The sequence below is a fragment of the Schistocerca americana genome, chromosome 4, assembly GCF_021461395.2.
Source record: "Schistocerca americana isolate TAMUIC-IGC-003095 chromosome 4, iqSchAmer2.1, whole genome shotgun sequence".
NCBI lineage: Eukaryota > Metazoa > Arthropoda > Insecta > Orthoptera > Acrididae > Schistocerca > Schistocerca americana.
The window spans coordinates 599,731,262-599,749,954 of NC_060122.1; the positions used below are offsets into that span (position 1 = coordinate 599,731,262).

General features: G+C 39.2%; 1 protein-coding gene across 1 annotated transcript in view; it reads right to left on the bottom strand.

Moving 5' to 3' along the window:
* Positions 1 to 18,693, bottom strand: part of LOC124613125 (nuclear envelope integral membrane protein 1a) — a 115,689-nt gene that overhangs the window by 48,586 nt on the left and 48,410 nt on the right. The window contains exons 4-5 of the mRNA XM_047141741.1: positions 8,892 to 9,058; positions 5,006 to 5,221 (exon numbers count right to left, since the gene is read on the bottom strand). Coding sequence (XP_046997697.1) covers positions 5,006 to 5,221; positions 8,892 to 9,058 — 383 coding nt within the window. The remainder of the gene's footprint in view (positions 1 to 5,005; positions 5,222 to 8,891; positions 9,059 to 18,693) is intronic.

Consider the following 18,693-nt stretch of genomic DNA (forward strand, 5'->3'; position numbering starts at 1 on the left):
AGCAGTTTTGATCAACAACCAACCCGACCGCATCTTGCTCAGAGAGTCCACTTCGCCAAACTTGTCTTCAATCTGTTCCACAAAACATAAAGGTTTGGTATTGGGGAAAGTATCCCCATCAGCCCTGGTGCAAACCAGATAGCGGGGGAAAGGTTTTGCCCCTAGCCGATGGGCCTGACCTGCCCCCCAGGGGTAGCCATGGAAATGAAGACCGAAGGGGTAGGAGAAGCAGCACTAAAAGAATCAGTTTCACACAGAGAGACGGCCGCAGAAGAACGGCCTGAGTTCTGGATCCATATGCGTTTCATTTGCATAGCGTCTGCCCTGATACCACCCACTCCTATCAGGGGCTCTCCTCACATGCGCAACCCAGCAACAGCGAGGGCCGTCTGGCACGGCGGCCATTGCCGGGAATTCCGATGTTCCAGGATGACAAGCAACCACTCCTAGGCTTACATGAGGTGGTCACAGCTCTGGTATCAAAAGTGTGATCCCTGTGTGTTCAAGGGGCTCAACCAAAAGTGTACATAGCAACCCCACCACACAGGCTGGCTATGCATCCTAGCATCAGATAACGATGTGAAAAAAAAAAAGGTGGAATGAAATAGGAGGGCACACATCGGAGACACTAGGTAAGGTGCTCTTCCCCAAATGGCTCACACTATGGAATAGAAATTTAGTAATGGGGTCAAACCCCAGAGGGGGACCAGGGAATGCCAAAAGGATGAGGAGATTATGCAACAAAACCGAATTGCAAACCCGACATAAGCAAGGACACCAAGTGAGGGAGAGGAGAGGGTGAAGGGGAAGGAGCAAGGAGAGGAAAGGAAGGGTAGGGAAGGGAAAGGAAATGCAGCCCCGGAAAGGAGGAAGGCTGCAATAGCTCGGGGCCCTGTGCTCGCCATACACGTACTCACGAAAGAACCGTGAGCTCCCTGGGGGGGATCAAGAACTGTAGCCAAGAGAAAGCAACATGGAACCACAAGTAACGTGCACCTTCTAGTGACAGTTGCTGCACTTCTCTACCTTCCCACAATAAATAATCCTGTCTTATTTACTGTAATGAATCATTCTTTTAATTTCAATGGAGAAATAATACAGCAAACCAGATGCAAATAATTTTTTAATACACACCTTTGGTTTGACACCTCTAATGATGTCTTCATCAGAACAAAATTTTAACAACCGTAAAGTTACGTTGTTAGAAGGCAAGAAAGATGTTTGTTGCAATGTATACATATCAAAGGCTGGAACATTTTAATTTTTTCCTTGAGCATGTCTGCTCGCATCTTTGACTACTGCCTCCCTGCAATGTAAATTTATGATTGTTAAAATTTCATTCTGATGAAGATATGCTTAGAGGTGTCGAAACCTAGGTCAATGTATTAAAAAAATTTTTTTTGCAACCAGTTGGCTGTATCATTTCTGTGTTGAAACTTATATACAATTACTGAAAGCCAGCCATGCTCAAAACTGTGTACATTCTTCAATTTTATTCCCTCTTGTTCCTTTATAAGACTAATTATAGAGCCATCAAAATGTATTTAGTTTTACATTAATTTCTATAATCAATTTTTATTTTTTGAAATTCTGTTACATTCTGACCAGCTTTAAACTGTCAGGAGATGAATGCTTTTTTTCATATGGTTAAACATTTTTAAGACTCTTGCTTTCTTATATACAAATGAATATATTTTAAAGATCTGTACTTTAAAATGAACATCCTTTTAATCACTTCATATAATTATTTGTACGTTATGAATGCATCAATGATCTCTATGATCGCTTTGCATCTTATTTGCAACTGGATGAAGCACGCTTGGTAGTTTTGACTCATTTTTACGTCTCATGACTTGTTGCACTGCAGTGGAATGAGATATATATCGTGTTTTTGTTGTAACGCTGTTATTGGTGTTTAATCTCCTGATGTAGTAGCTAGTAATGTACTTTCTTTTACTTTTATTACAGATTGTGAAGATGACTACTGCATAGCCAAAACCAGTAATTTTCTTGCATGACCAGGTGCAACATTCTAGGACAAAGACTGCTGAATCTAGCCCTAATATGGAGCTGGGTTATTACAGGATTCACAAGTAAATGTGAGCCTTCTCCAGGCTGGATCCTCATAAAAGTTAGTGCAATGCTTAAGTCAAAGAAACATTCATAAATGCATCCTCTCCTGTTTTTAAACATTTTGCTGTGTGTAGGCAATTTGCTCACTGCTATGGAAACTGTACATAAAATACGACTAACAATGTAAGTATGAATAGGCTATTTTACTCATCGAACCAACTGAGCTGAAAACAAGTCATGATATGCACCACATTTTGTCAGCCACAGCTTAAATTGGAATTTCTTCATGTATCTGAACCACCAACTAACAAAGCTATGTTGCTTATGAGTCTCACAACAGACAAAATGCCAGTTGGAAATGATGTGATGCAGTATCTTGCTGAATTGATTCTGTGGACAAATTACAAGTAACGGATTTGAAAATTAATCGTAATCTATTGTCAATGATGTTACTTTGCAGTCTTCCAGACAATTACGATGATCCATTGAGTCTCACGGCAATTTATCTCTTGCTGAGACATGAGAACTAAAAATACTTGAAGAACACAGGGATTCAGAATATGATGAAAATGCTTGGACCACAGTGTTTGTTGAAGTTGTAAACCATTCATGAACATGTCAAAAGGTGCTGTGAATGAAAATGACAAATTTGAACAAAAATCAAACCAAAAACAAATGAAGCAGAACTGCTGTACAAGTGTTAACTTCTGTAATAAAAAGAGAAAGAGCATGAATGCTTTTTGAAGAAGGAACGGAATGAATGGGCTGAGAATGAAGTCAGTGAAGCTCATTGTTGTTTTACCATGACTGAATTATGGTTGTTAAGTTTTGTTACAGGTTCTGTGGTGTATAGACAGTGGTTGCATGCCACAAAAGTTTAACAGTTTGCTGCCGAGTTGGTGGCAGCAGCGCACTTGTGAAACATGTTACACAGTATACATCAGTCCTGGCTGTGATGTCCTGGTCACTTCTGTAGTTCCCTTGCCTGTGAAAATTGTCCACAGAGTGGAGGGGCAACACACTGTTATCTTCCTTATCATCATTAGTGTCACTCATGGTAGGTGAAAGCCAGAAATGTGTAAAAGATTCTCAGTCCTGAGATGCTGTAATAATGAAGGGAAATTAAATTCATTCCGATCATCTTTATTCTTATGTAACCATTCTACTGCCTCATTTGATAAACCATGCTTGCGTGTCTTCAAACTGCTTCATAACATGCTCCTACATTGTAATCCTGCGAAAGGCCACGAAAGACAACTAGTAATGCTGCTTCTGCCATTGATGAGCAATATTAATGTAATTCTTCAACATACCTCACTCAGCCGCTCAATTTAACACATTTGGTCAGAAGGTTGACATGCTGGCCAAGTCAACGAACAGGGAAACATTAGTCCTAATGGAAACAAGGCATTTCCATAGGCTATTATGACTGCTTTACAGCCTATCAAGTGTGAGTGGCAAAGGATTATAGTATTCACATTTCAAGAGATGCTAAGTTTTTTGTTCACGATAGTTCTAAACCAAAGCAGAGTTTCATGGATTTCTATGAAAGCAACAAATGTCAAGGTAAGGATGAGTTATAAACATGAACTTTGAAGGAAAGATCTTCCAAACACTGAAATGGAGCCACCATCTGTTGTTGAATTACTGCACTGCTCTGAAAAAGAGGGTGTTCTGCCCACAACTGGCTAAGTCAGCAGCACAACAAAATGTGGATATCGCAGACCAACATTAGTGTGACCTGACAGAAGAAGGCCTCCAACCAAGATTTGTCCCCAAAACAGTGCAAGACAAAAAACCAGTCTCCAAGGACAGTGCCTTGTAAGGAGGATGGTTTATTAGACCAGATCAACGCTAATACCAATTGTCGAACCACAGATTGATGGACATGAAACTTCCTAAGCTTCTTGCAGAATGATGACTAACTGAAACTCAGCTGCTGACAGATGTTGTTGATATACCTCAATGTGGGCAGCTGAAAATGTGTGCCCCGACTGGGACTTGAACCCGGGATCTCCTGCTTACATGCAGACGCTCTATCCATCTGAGCCACCAAGGACCCAGATGAATAGCGCGACTGCAGGGACTTATCCCTTGCACGCTTCCCATGAGATTCACATTTCCAACTGTCCACAATTCTACATATGTAATGTACCTTATAGACATTTGCCCATTCACTCATTCTTGCAGAATGTTTGAGAATCCTAAAACATGCAGATGTTGGAGGTTATCACAATAAAACAACTGAGCATCTCACAATCCATTAGAGATCGCCATGGCTATTCTACTAGATGTCTGCTTGTGTTCACACCCTGCCCCACCTTCACTATTGTTTCCTTAGACATCTTGTCCGCTTGTTTTATACTCTCCGCACAGCAACACAAGCATACCCAGAATTATATCACTTCTGAACTGTGACTTGTCAACCTTTCAAAAGTCCTGCATTCTGCTGCATCTTATTTATACACAAGTATCATCTGCTATTAACTCACATCACAGACTTTGTTTGGTCTGAGCAGTAGCTAGGGACTAATTTAAAATCAGCAGTAATAAAAAACAAACTTATCTACCCAATCAGTGTTGTCTGCTACCAACCCAGAAGCTTACGTACGATAATCTTAATAAGAATAAAAAACATATAGTGAGCATTAATCTCCTGTCTCTATGGAAGTACTTATATACACTTCATCAAGAACCATATCTGACAGCTGTGCCACTTAAGAGTAGGTCACTCACTAATTTATTTGTATGTATTCAGGTATACCAAATCACCGTTCCTCATTATAGCACAAGCAAGAACACAGTCAACATCAGAGTATTTTCAAACTAGCATTACTTAAGCTATACGAAGAGTGTGTGTATGTATGTGTTTAACGAACTTACAGCTGACGTAACTGTATATGTGGAGCAGTTTTAATTTCAATAAAATTACCTGCAAAGCCCATTTGATGAGATTTTTGCTGCGTGGATCAGTCACTGGCCCTAACCTGTAGCATACAATGAAGCTGATCAGTCCAGTACATCCAATATACAACAACACATACTTCTGGTACTGCTGCAGAATAAGCTGGAGATTTCCCCAAATGGTCTGAACGATGTACAATCCTACAGTCGATCCACCAATTATAAAACCATACATTAAAGGTCTCTGAAAATTAAAAATAATCATTGCATTAGCATTGAATTGTTTCACATTTAGTAACTGTTTACAGCGAGTGCCAACACATTTCATCATTTTCTTAAGAAACATACTACAGCACTCACAAAAATAACTATGATTACTGAAAGTATTCATACTGTGAAAGTGATATACAAGAAATTCTTTTATACAGAAACATAAAAGTGTTCCAAAACTTAAAGAAAACACTGGAACTAGTGTTGCTTAGTCAGAAACCAAAAACAGGAAAACATTACTGTAACCGTATCAGAAATAATAACAATGTTGTTATTGAGATCTTACAACATCTGTGGTAGGAATACTGTATTTATAGTCACAATAGTGATCAGACCCGACTTTGCACGAGTAGCTCAAAGTATCTATGGCTGGATGACTTGTTTATAATATGTAGTGATGTACTCAAACCTTCCTCGTAACTCAGTCTATTGGTGAAAACTGTATCTAAGTTCCCACAGTGATTCCTGATATCAGCCATAACATACAGACAGAAGAATTGTGTGTGGGATTTTATTATATGTATAGATATATTTGTGGTTGAGCAGGTAAGTGAGAAAGAATAATTTGAAAGGTCCAGGATGCCATTCTACTTGGTTATAGCCCCTCTGTTTTCCCAGAGAGGATGTAATGTGACTTACACATCATAAGGGTAAACATGCAATATATTTACCTGTTGACATGTAACACATACTTATATGTAACTTTTTTACGTGTAACATTTATTTTAAGATATCAAGTTCTTACACACTGATGCAACAAAAGTAATGAGGTACTACACATTCAGATGGTGGCAGTGTCATGTACCCAAGGTATAATAGGGCAGTACATTGGCAGAGCAGTCATCAGCTGATTCATGTGAAAAAGTTTCCGATGTGATTATGGCTGCAGAACAGAAATTAACAGACTTTGAACGTGGAATGTTAGTTGGAGCTAGACATTCAGGACATCTCATTTTGAAAATTATTAGGGAATGCAATATTCCAATATCTACAGTGTCAAGTGTGTGCCGAGAATACCAAATTTCGGGCATTACCTCTGATCATGGACAATGCAGTGTCTGATAGCTTTCACTTCAAGACTGAAAGCAGCGGCAGTTGTGTAGAATTGTTAATGCTAACAGACAAGGAACAGTGTGTGAAATAACTGCAGAGATCAATGTGGGAAACAAGATGAATGTATCTGTTACGAGTGTGTGACAAAATTTAGAAATAGTGGGTAATGGCAGCAGACGACAGATGCCTTTACGAACAGCACAACAACCGCACATTCTCTCCTGGGCTTGTGACCATGTCGATTGGACCCTATGTGACTGGAAAATCATGGCCTGGTCAGATGAGTACTGATTTCAGTTGGGAATAGCTGATGGGAGGATCTGAGTGTGGCGCAGATCCCAAGTTGTCAACAAGGTACTGTGCAAATTGGTGGTGGTTCCATAATGGCGTAGACGCTGTTCACATGGAATAGACTGTGTTGATTGGTCTAACTGAACCAATCACTGACTGGAAACAGTTACGTACAGCTACTTGGAGACCGTCTCCAGCCATTCATGGACCTTGTGTTTCCAAAGAGCAGTGCAATTTTTATGGATGACAATGCACACTGTCTCCAGGCCACAACTGCTCATGATTGGTTTGAAGAACATTCTGGACAATTTGAACAAATGATATGGATGGATTAGACTAAATTTCACTAGAATTTAGTACTCTGATTCTTATTTTGATTGTTCTGTTTCCAATGGTGTAATTGATTCTCATAAGGGCACCCTTAATTTAAATTAATAACTGGTTCCTTTATTACAGTGCATACAGAAAAAACCTGTGACGTAATCTGTATATTTGTGAAAAGTGGCCCACACCAATAGGAAGTCTGGCAGTCCCAATTTCCTGTTAAGTATTTGAAATTAGCTACAATTAATTATGTTCTAAAATTATTAAAGTTGAAATTTTACTTTAATTTTTCTGTACAAGATGACATAACTAATAATTTCATGTAATTTACTTTGATTTGCAATATGGCATTCACCCATGTGAACAGAGGGATTCACATTGCATAAGGAGAATAGTGACCACATATTTTTTCTTAATTTCTGTCTGGCAGTATTTTTTTTTTTTATAAACTCAAATCACATTAGTTACAGTTCATCTAAAACAGTACAATCCAACCTACCCCATTTTTAAAGCATAATGTAGTTTCAGAAACTCCTACGCCTGCTTCCAGACATCATCATTCAAGCTTCCAAGCTTGTAACTGGAATCCAAGTAACAATGATCATTCTTTGGGGAACATATACTAAGAATACTCTCTTTGTAAATCAAATTAAAGGACGTCCATTTCAGTAGTGGAATTTTCTGTGCATTGCATTTTCCTTGAGTGTCCATAAAGCTGTAGTTTGGATTGTACAGTAGGTTCAGGGTAGAAGTTGGAGTAGGATTTCCTGTAGTAATTTGATGACAGTTTTGGAAGGCTGCCCAAGAATTATTTCATTAAGGTTTTCTCATATTATTCTTCATATGTTTTATTTGAGAACATGACTTTTCTGAATAAGCGTTCATCCCATGTTATGTATCCAGCCAGTATGGCACAGTTTACTCTTTAATCTTAAGAGCACTGTAAATTTTTCTTGCACACTTCAGTTTGGCATCTCATTTCTCACCAAGACACCTTTTCTCCTGAATTTTCATGTGAACCTTTCTGGACATTTAGGTGGGATAATATTCGCAATACTTATTATGTAAACCTTCCTCTAACCATAACATTGTTTTCTATAATGTGTTAAATACTGCCTGCTTATTACCAGTGGAAAATTCATGACACTATTTGAAGTACATGTCAGACCTTATTTTTGTGGGTCTCTGAGTGTTATGAGTAATCTGGGAACTGAACCAGTATCTCTAGTCAGTGACACTGATCACTTGACGAAAGAGGCGGTCCTGTGACTGAGCCATTGTGGCTTGAAAATTTCCAGAAATGTTACTATGAATCAAGACAACTATGATATTATAGGTAATGGATTTTGACAAAGATGTCGGCCATTTATTTATTTATGATGGACGCACTGAACATTTGCAAAATATGTTACACAGATTTGGTGAGTGTATTTATGTGTGGTAGAGCTTTGCTATTAATTGTATAAATATATCACTGATATTTGAAGAACCTTGTCAGTTTGGCAAAGTGTATGTGCCCTATTAAGTATCTACTTTTGCTTTCATAGATGTATGATGTGACAGCTGCACAAAAATTGCTCACTGTTTCGCCCAAACACCCATCCATCCTGTTCCTTCAGACTGGAAGTCGCCGTCCTCCTCACATATCTCTGCAATCTGGATGTTTCAGCAAAAAACTGAGAACTCTGTGACAGAATTAAGAACGCATTTTCAAAACCTTGGTTCATTAAACCTGATCTCAGCCATTCCGGGATGAGATCACTGGAGTGTTTGTCATTTAGCACTAACCAAAGAGTACTGTATGATGGAAGACTGTGGATAAAGTGTGTATTACCTACCTACATAGGACACGCAATGAATTAAATAAGATCACATGTAAACAGATTTTTCTACTTGTTATCTGATGACAGGCAAGTTCTGAGACTGTAACATTCACAATGAAAACAATAATAAACTGTCATGCTGCATGAACTTACCTTAGGAAACAGTCTGCTGATGAAGTAGGTTAAGATAAGAAAGCTGGCTGTTATTCCAAGTGATATTCCACAAATGTAATAAAACAATGAATTTTCGCTTAACTGAGGGGCAGACATGAAGGTCAGCATAGCAACAGCAATCAACAACACTCTCCAATAGTCAACACCTGGAAAGTAAACATAATTGAGTGTTTGGTCATCAGACTACTACTCACATTATTAGGGCAACCTTTGCTAATCACAATTTAACTGCTTTCTCTAACAAATAGTTCTTCCCAAGAGCTTACAGGAGAGTACACACTCCACACAAAACTTACAGATGCAGCTAATTTGATTCATCAGCTGTGATACAGCGAATAACTTCATTAACCAATGACAATGGTACAAACTACTAAGACCAATTTTAGACAGCCACGAAAAAAAGGGAATTAGCATATGGCATATACAGGGTGTTACAAAAAGGTACAGCCAAACTTTCAGGAAACATTCCTCACACACAAAGAAAGAAAATATGTTATGTGGACATGTGTCCAGAAACGCTTACTTTCCTTGTCAGAGCTCATTTTATTACTTCTCTTCAAATCACATTAATCATGGAATGGAAACACACAGCAACAGAACGTACCAGCGTGACTTCAAACACTTTGTTACAGAAAATGTTCAAAATGTCCTCCGTTAGCGAGGATACATGCATCCACCCTCTGTCGCATGGAATCCCTGATGCGCTGATGCAGGCCTGGAGAATGGCGTATTGTATCACAGCCGTCCACAATACGAGCACGAAGAGTCTCTACATTTGGTCCCGGGGTTGTGTAGACAAGAGCTTTCAAATGCCACAATAAATGAAAGCCAAGAGGGTTGAGGTCAGGAGAGCATGGAGACCATGGAATTGGTCCGCCTCTACCAATCCATCAGTCACCGAATCTGTTGTTGAGAAGCCTACAAACACTTCGACTGAAATGTACAGGAGCTCCATCGTGCATGAACCACATGTGTCGTACTTGTAAAGGCACATGTTCTAGCAGCATAGGTAGAGTATCCCGTATGAAATCATGATAACGTGCTTCATTGAGCGTAGGTGGAAGAACATGGGGCCCAATCAAGACATCACCAACAATGCCTGCCCAAACGTTCACAGAAAATCTGTGTTGATGACGTGACTGCACAATTGCGTGCGGATTCTCGTCAGCCCACACATGTTGATTGTGAAAATTTACAATTTGATCACGTTGGAATGAAGCCTCATCCGTAAAGAGAAAATTTGCACTGAAATGAGGATTGACACATTGTTGGATGAATCATTCGCAGAAGCGTACCCATGGAGGCCAATCAGCTGCTGATAGTGCCTGCACATGCTGTACATGGTACGGAAACAACTGGTTCTCCCGTAGCACTCTCCATACAGTGACGTGGTCAACGTTACCTTGTACAGCAGCAACTTCTCTGACGCTGACATTAGGGTTATCGTCAACTGCACGAAGAATTGTCTCATCCATTGCAGGTGTCCTCGTCGTTCTAGGTCTTCCCCAGTTGCGAGTCATAGGCTGGAATGTTCCGTGCTCCCTAAGACGCCAATCAATTGCTTCGAACGTCTTCCTGTCGGGACACCTTCGTTCTGGAAATCTGTCCTGATACAAACGTACCGCGCCACGGCTATTGCCCCGTGCTAATCCATACATCAAATGGGCATCTGCCAACTCCGCATTTGCAAACATTGCACTGACTGCAAAACCACGTTCGTGATGAACACTAACCTGTTGATGCTACGTACTGATGTGCTTGATGCTAGTACTGTAGAGCAATGAGTCGCATGTGAACACAAGCACCGAAGTCAACATTAACTTCCTTCTATTGGGCCAACAGGCAGTGAATCGAGGAAGTACAGTACATACTGACGAAACTAAAATGAGCTCTAACATGGAAATTAAGCATTTCCGGACACATGTCCACATAACATCTTTTCTTTATTTGTCTGTGAGCAATGTTTCCTGAAAGTTTGGCCGTACCTTTTTGTAACACCCTGTATTATGATTGATCAATGTAGCAGGAAGAGTGCTGCTTTGGTCAGATAATTTAATTCACTAGAGCTCTAAGCTATAGTTTCTTATTTCCATGCAGAATATTGTTTTCTACTACTACTATTACAAACTCAAATGAAGAAAGGAGTTAGATATCTTGGATTATTTCCTGAGTAATGTCCTGAAGAATCTGAGGGCACCTGGAGAACAGGCACTAGTAAATTTAACCCCTGATAGTGTGTGCTGATAGGAAACTTCCTGGCATATTAAAAACCAGGACTTGAACCTGGGACTCTTGCCTCTCGTGGGGAAGTGCTCACCAACTGAGCATCCAGGCACAATTCATGATCCCTCACAGCTTCACTTCAGCCAGTACCACATCATCTATCTTTTCAACTTCACAGAAGTTCTCCTGCATACCTTGCAGGACTAGCACTCCTGAAAGAAAGGATACTGCAGAGACATGGCTTAGCCACAGCGTGGGGTATTCCAAAATAAATTTTCATAATGGCTGTATTATTTCAACATGGAGAACAACTGAAGAGCAACACTAATATGCTCACATATGCTGAGGCCATTTCTCTATTACGTGAACATAAAAATTAATAAAAATCTCTTACAATACAATTCATAAATGCAGCCAACTTCAAATGAATACAGTTAAAAGCTTTTTGTCTTAACTTTACAATAACCAAATAACAATGCATTTCAAACTAATAACATTACTTTTGCTAAGACTGATTAATTATCTCAGCAATGTTATCCTCTGGCAACTGATTAAAAGCTGAAAATGAACCACAGATTAAAAAGGCCAACAAATGTTAGAGCCTTTGACAGTTTTCCAAATCAACGTATTTTCTTAGTCCAGCCCAAAAAGACCACAAAATGTTGGCCAATGAGAAAAATTTATAGTCACATATTTATGAACAGTGGTAGGGGGAAGTGTTATGAACAACATACCATACTAAAAATCTTGAACTAGTGGGGTGGGAGTGTGGGGGTGGGAGTGTGGGGGTGGGAGTGTGGGGGTGGGAGTGTGTTTAAAGGGCACTTTGAGTTTTTTTCTTTTTTTAATATCTCAAAAACATCTGGTAAAAAGTTTGCCAGCAAAATATTAATCTACATTAAATAGTCTGCAATAAAAGGTCCCATTTTTTCCTCTTTGACTAATAGTTTGTGTGTTGCAGGGAAAGGAAAAAACATAGATTATTAAAAATAGTGTTCTAATGGTTATAAAATTGATGTTTATTGTTCAATGAAGTGGGCTCAGAAGATATACTAAACGTGTTTACCACATGCAAGTGCAATATAACTGTATTGAGAGAGAAATTTTGTTCTGTGGGTGTAACAGGGTGAAAGACAGAGGTGGAGGTTACAAGTGTGAGGGAATATAAGTCACCAGATTGTGATCATGCACTTCCCTCCTTCATAGGTCTGCTAAATGAAGTGCAAGCAGGCAATTCCACAGACTACTGCACTATGCCACCAAAAGCAGCTACAGGGTATTTCAAAAGTTTCTTAATAACCTGAAAATAACTCCATTATATCAACACAACTCAATGGATTTGTTTTGTTTATTCACATGAGGAAAACATACAGGAAATTCTGAGGAGGCATAGTCTGGCTATAAACTGCAAAGTGAGCAGCCCTAATGGTGGGGAAGTGGCCTTTCCCATACAGTATGACTAAAGAATCAATTTCACTCTAGCACTGTAGAACAGTGAGTGTGTGTGTGTGTGTGTGTGTGTGTGTGTGTGTGTACGCGCGTGCAGAGTTCTACTTAGATTCTGACCATATGTGTGTCTTGCATTAGTACTGTTGGTAATTCATACTTGTATACCATGTAGCATTAACACACTTTGTAGAAAATACACCCCCCCCCCCCCCCCCCCCCCCCCACTGGCAGGCTGCACACTGAGTTGTAAGCAAATCATAAGATGAGCTGCATAAAGGTTGATATAACTTTGTGAAACATCCTGTAGTTGCTCTATGTGATACTGTGGGGTTGAGAGAATGGGGAATTGCCTTTTCATTCTTCATTTTGCGAAACTATGGAGGAGCGAAGTGCATGACCACAATCCAGTGAACTACCTTTGCTCAGGCTTGTAACTTCTACCTCCACTTTTCCACCCTGTTACACCCCAGAACAAAATTTATTCCTTAGTATAGTTCTATTGACCTTTGATGTGGTACAAACATTAAATATTTGTTCTTAAACCACATTAATTGGAAAAAACAACTGAATTCCGCCTGAACAGGCCATGAAGGCCCAATGGTACCGACCGGCCACCCTGTCATCCTCAGTCCAGAGACCGGAGCTGCTATTTCTGTCAAGTATTTCCTCAGTTTGCCTCACAACGGCTGAGTGCACCCTGCTTGCCACAGCACTTGGCAGTTAGTGCTTTACTTCGGTGATCTGTTGGGAACCGGTGTTACCACTGTGGCAAGGCCACTGGTAGATCAGTTGACAATATACATTAATTTTATACCATAAAAACACTGTTTTTAATAATCTGCAATGTCCCATCCCGTGCAACATGGGAACTATTAGTAAAAAGAAAAAAAAAAGGGGACCTTTCATGTAGGAAATTGAATGAATTCTGCACTGAGAAATATTTTCACTAGAACCTGAGGTTTTCCCCGAGTCACGAAAAACAAAGTGACCTTTAACCCCCACACACATGTATGCTCACACCCCCAATGATCAGGATTTTTAATACGTTACTCATTACACTCCCACCTACCACTGTACAAAAATTTGCAACTCTATGAATTTTTTCCCCAATATTCCTTTGTTGACTGGATTATTCAAGGAAATCTAAATAATTAGATGTATCAGTTTTAAACAATAAGTCTGAAATCTGGACTTGTACAAAATATATTTGAATACGAATTTTGAAGAAAAATATCTGGACCCATAACAGACACCAATAATAATGATTGGAGAATGCTATATAATGATGAATATATGCAAAGAATGACATATAGATTGCAACAGATAGCGCATGTCATTAGACCATTAACAAACAGATCAAGAGTGTGACAGAAGAGCTTCTCATTAAAGCTGACTTCCTGGATGCCTACATAAAAGACACTTTGACAACATTCAAAGTGATTTGGAAAAATTAAGACAGGGTAGAGACTGGAAAATTATTAGTAACACAGCAAAGTGGCTTCATAAGGTCCATTCTATAGCAAAGAGCCTTCAACTACACCTACATACAAACTCTGTAAACTACCATATGGTGCATGGCAGAGGTACAAGGTACCGCTACTAGTCATGTCATTTCCTTTCCCCTTCCACTCACAAACAGAGGGAGGAAGAAAGTCTGTTTATACGAGGGGCGTTTGAAAAGTCCGTGCAAAAATAACTACTACTTAAGAGTTTGGAGTAAACTTTTTTTTATTTTTCGATACAGTCTCCTTTTAGACTTATATACTTCATCCAACGCTGTTCTAATTTGTTGATCCCTTCCGAATAATAGGAATTGTCCAAGGCTGCAAAATAGCTAATAGTTGCTGCAATCATCTCCTTGTTTGAATAAAATCTTTGTCCCACCAGCCATTTCTTCAAATTGGGGAACAAATAGTAGTCCGAGGGAGCCAAGTTTGGAGAATAGGGGGGATGCGAAAAGAGCTGAAATCCTATTTCCATCAATTTTGCAACCACAACTGCTGATGTGTGTGCTGGTGCATTGTGGTGATGGAAAAGAACTTTTTTGCGGTCCAGTCGTCGGCATTTTTCTTGCAGCTCAGTTCTCAAATGGTCCAATAATGATGAATAATATGCACCTGTAATAGTTTTACTCTTTCCCAGATAGATGATGAGGATTATCCCTTGCAAATCCCAAAATACAGTCGCCATAACCTTTCTGGCCGAAGGAATGGTCTTTGCCTTTTTTGGTGCAGATTCTCCATTGGTAACCCATTGTTTAGATTGTTCTTTAGTCTCAGGAGTGTAGTAATGTATCCATGTTTCATCTACAGTGACGAAACGATGCTTGAAGTCCTGCGGATTCTTTCTGAGCAGCTGCAACCCATCCTTGCAACACTTTCCATGACTGGGTTTTTGGTCAAGCATGAGCAATCGTGGAACGCATCTTGTGGATAGCTTTCTCATGTCCAAATGTTTATGCAAAATATTATGTACCTGTTCATAACCTCTCCTGTCATCCATCACCATATCATGGATTTTATCAATGGTTTCTGGAGTCGTAACCTCCACATGGCATCCAGAACGTTTAGCATCACTTGTGCCCAAATGGCCACTACGAAAATTTTGAAACCACTTATAAACTGCTCTAATCGAAGGTGCAGAGTCACCGTAATGATTATAAAGCTTCTCTTTAGTCTCCTGGAGAGTTTTGCCTTTCAGAAAGTAATGTTTAATCAGTACACGAAACTCTTTTTCGTCCATTTTTTGACAATCACTCTACTTCCTTGATTCACACAACTGCCAAACGCAAAAAAATAGACCAATATGGCTGAAACTTGGTGTGTGTTCTTTCCAAAGATGCTACTAACTAAACATGACATCAATATGTGCTGGTGGTGCCATCTCTTGGACTTTGCACAGACTTTTCAAACGCCCCTCGTAAACCCCGGTCCTACATTCTCTTATATTTGTGGTCCTTACAAGAAACGTGTGTGGTAGCAGTGCAATTGTCCTGCAGTCAGCTTAAAATGGCACTTCTCTAAATTTTCTCAATAGTGTTTCACAGAATGAAAGTCATCTTTCTTCCAGAGACTCCCATTTGAGTTCACAAAGCATCTCCGCAATACTTGCATGTTGTTTCTATATGTGATCACCTTTATAGAAGAGCTACACTTTCCTAAAATTCTTGCAACAGACCGAAGTCAACCATTTGCCTTCCCCATTGCCGTCCTTATGTGCTTGTTCCATTTCATGTCGCTGAGCAACTTTATGCCAAGACATTTGACTGATGTGACTGTGTCAAGCAGCACACTATTAATGCTGTAACTAAACATTATTGAATGGTTTTTTTTTTTTACTTGTCTGCATTAACTATATTTTCTTACATTTAGAGCAAGCTGCCATTCATCACACCAACAGGAAATTTTGTCTGTCATCTTGTATCCTCCTATAGTCACCCAATGAGAGCACCTTCCCACACACCAAAGTGTTATCAGCAAATAGCCACAGACTGCTGCTCATTTTGTCTGTCAGATCATTTACGTAGACAGAAATTATGAGTGGTCCAGCCATACTTCCCCGGGGCATACTTGATGATACCCTTGTCTCTGATGAACTTCACCATCATGGACAATGTACCATATTTTATGGACTATAAGACACACCTTAAATTTTAAGCATTTTTCAATAAAATTTTTACCACTTTATTATTAGATTGCAAACTCAGAAAAAAAAAAAAAAAAAAAAAAAAAAAAAAAAAAAAAAAAAAAAAGGGGGGGGAAGAAGAAGAAGAAGAAGACAATCAATCTTAGTTTATGAAACGAAACTGATCTTCTAAATCCCCAAAAATTGTCATCTGAACTTGCTCCTTCTTCCTCTTCGTCTTCGTCATCATCATTGCTCTCTTCGTATATAAGATGGTCTTCATTACTTATGCTGCACTCCTTAGAAGATTTAACAGTAATGTCTTCTCTTACTCTAGACACGACTGTTTTATCTAGTGACACACTTGTTTGATTGTATGTCATTTTAAAGCTCCCTTTGGCTTGAATTCAGGTTGTGTTTATTCATCATCCGTTTGTTCCATTCCTCTCTTAAACACTTTAAATGGTTTATTTATGGAGACATCAAGAGGTTGCAATTGTGATGTAAAACCTCCCAGAATAACAGCAAGCTCTGCACTTCCCTGTCTCAATTTCTCTTTCGCAGAATTTTTCAAATAACTAATAAACTGATCTAACACAAGAAGAGAACTCTTCTTCAATAAAGCATCTTTCCTTCCCTCCCCCACACTGTTAATCCATAATTTCATACCAGCCTCATCCATCCAACCCTTGACTTGTACGTGAACAACACCTGGAGGAATTTCAGACGGTTATGGCATTGTTTTGCACTTGAAAATGATCATTGGATTAAGTTTAGTACCATCAGCACAATACGTCATGTCTACTTGTTTTTATAATTACAGTTTTAGCACCTTTCATGGCAACAGTTTTGTTACTTGGCCCATCATATCAGAGGAGTTTTGTCCATATTCGTTATTTAGGTTAATTTCCCACTAGTTTTCTCTTGATGTTGAATATACAGTGATGGACAGATAATATTTTCTCCTCATACTCTGTGGCACTTTCTGAGATGTTCTGGTGTTGTTTTGCATTCACAGTCCATAAACCTGTAGCACAAACTAACTCCAGCCTTAAAATCTGATGCATTTCACTGTAGCACTAGCTTACGAATGTGTATTTTAATAATTCTGTATTAATTCAAATGCCATTTTAATGGTGTTCTTGAATCAATTTCAATATGTCACTATCTAGTTTTGGCCATTTTGCATTCAGTCCTCTATTTGCACGTTTAGTCTTCCTCATTTTTTCCAGTTGTTCTTTACTAGCCCACCAATCACGAATGGATTTTGCTGTTGGTGGAGGACCTAAATGCTGTTCAGCTGCTCTGTTGCCATGTTGTTCTGCACATGCTTTTACTTTCAATTTATAGCCTGCACCATATGAATATCTTATTTTTTCCATTATGAAACAAGCTACTAACAAATATATTGTACTGTTACCAATAACACAAATCACTTTCGAGTTCACTGGCACCACAGACGACAATGACGCATCATAGGCCAGACAGTGTTCTGGGTTTGTGATGGTGGGGCGAGAGGGAGGTGGTGGTAGCAAACTAGTGAATCACCGCAACTCAAGTTCGTCGTGTCGGTGCACTGCTGCCGTCAGTTGAATCCAATGTTAGTAGACAGAGATAGGTTTCCCACAGCATTGAATATAAGACCATTTTTAAGACTGATGGGAATTTTAAATCAGACACTGGAGATTTTTATATTAATTTCGAGTACAAGAAGCTCCTGAATTTTGGAGACAATTTTTAAAAAGAAAAAAGTGTGACTTACAGTCTTTATAATATAGTACTGGATTCTATAATTTAAGAAGTCTTCAAGCCTCTCTCATATCTTGGAACCTAATCTGAATACCTAGACCTTCGTTAACAGTAAGACGTGGGGCATAAAGTCAATCTTTTTTTGAAAAGTAAGAATATGGAATGTGCCAGATGCAATAAACCCATGGTTCACAGGATAACATGAGGAATGGGCAAGCTGAATGTCACACGAGAAATGCTTTCTAAATTCGTATTGATTTATGGACAGAAGCTTTTCCGCCTAAAGAAAATTTATTATATTCAAACTCTGAACATGTTCAAGAATTCTGCAGAAAACCAATATTAAGGGTCCTGGTCTGTAATGTTGGGGATCTGTTCTTTTACTCTCACAAACATCACAACCTCCGCTATTGTTCTGTTGCTTGGGTCTGCATCTACATTGCTAATCTGCAAATCACACTTAAGTGCCTGGTAGGGGGTTAACTGAACCACCTTCACAATAATTCTGTTATTCTACATACTAACAATGAGCGGGGAAAAAAGCAGCTATATCTTTCCATGTAGCATGCTCTGATCTCCCTGATTTTATTATGTTGATTATTTCTCCCTATGTATGTCAGCATCAACAAAATATTTTTACATTTGGTGGAATGTTGGTGACTAAAATTTCGTGAGAGGATTCTGGCGCAGCAAAAAACGCCTTTGTTTTGATGATGTCCAGTATCATGTCCACAAC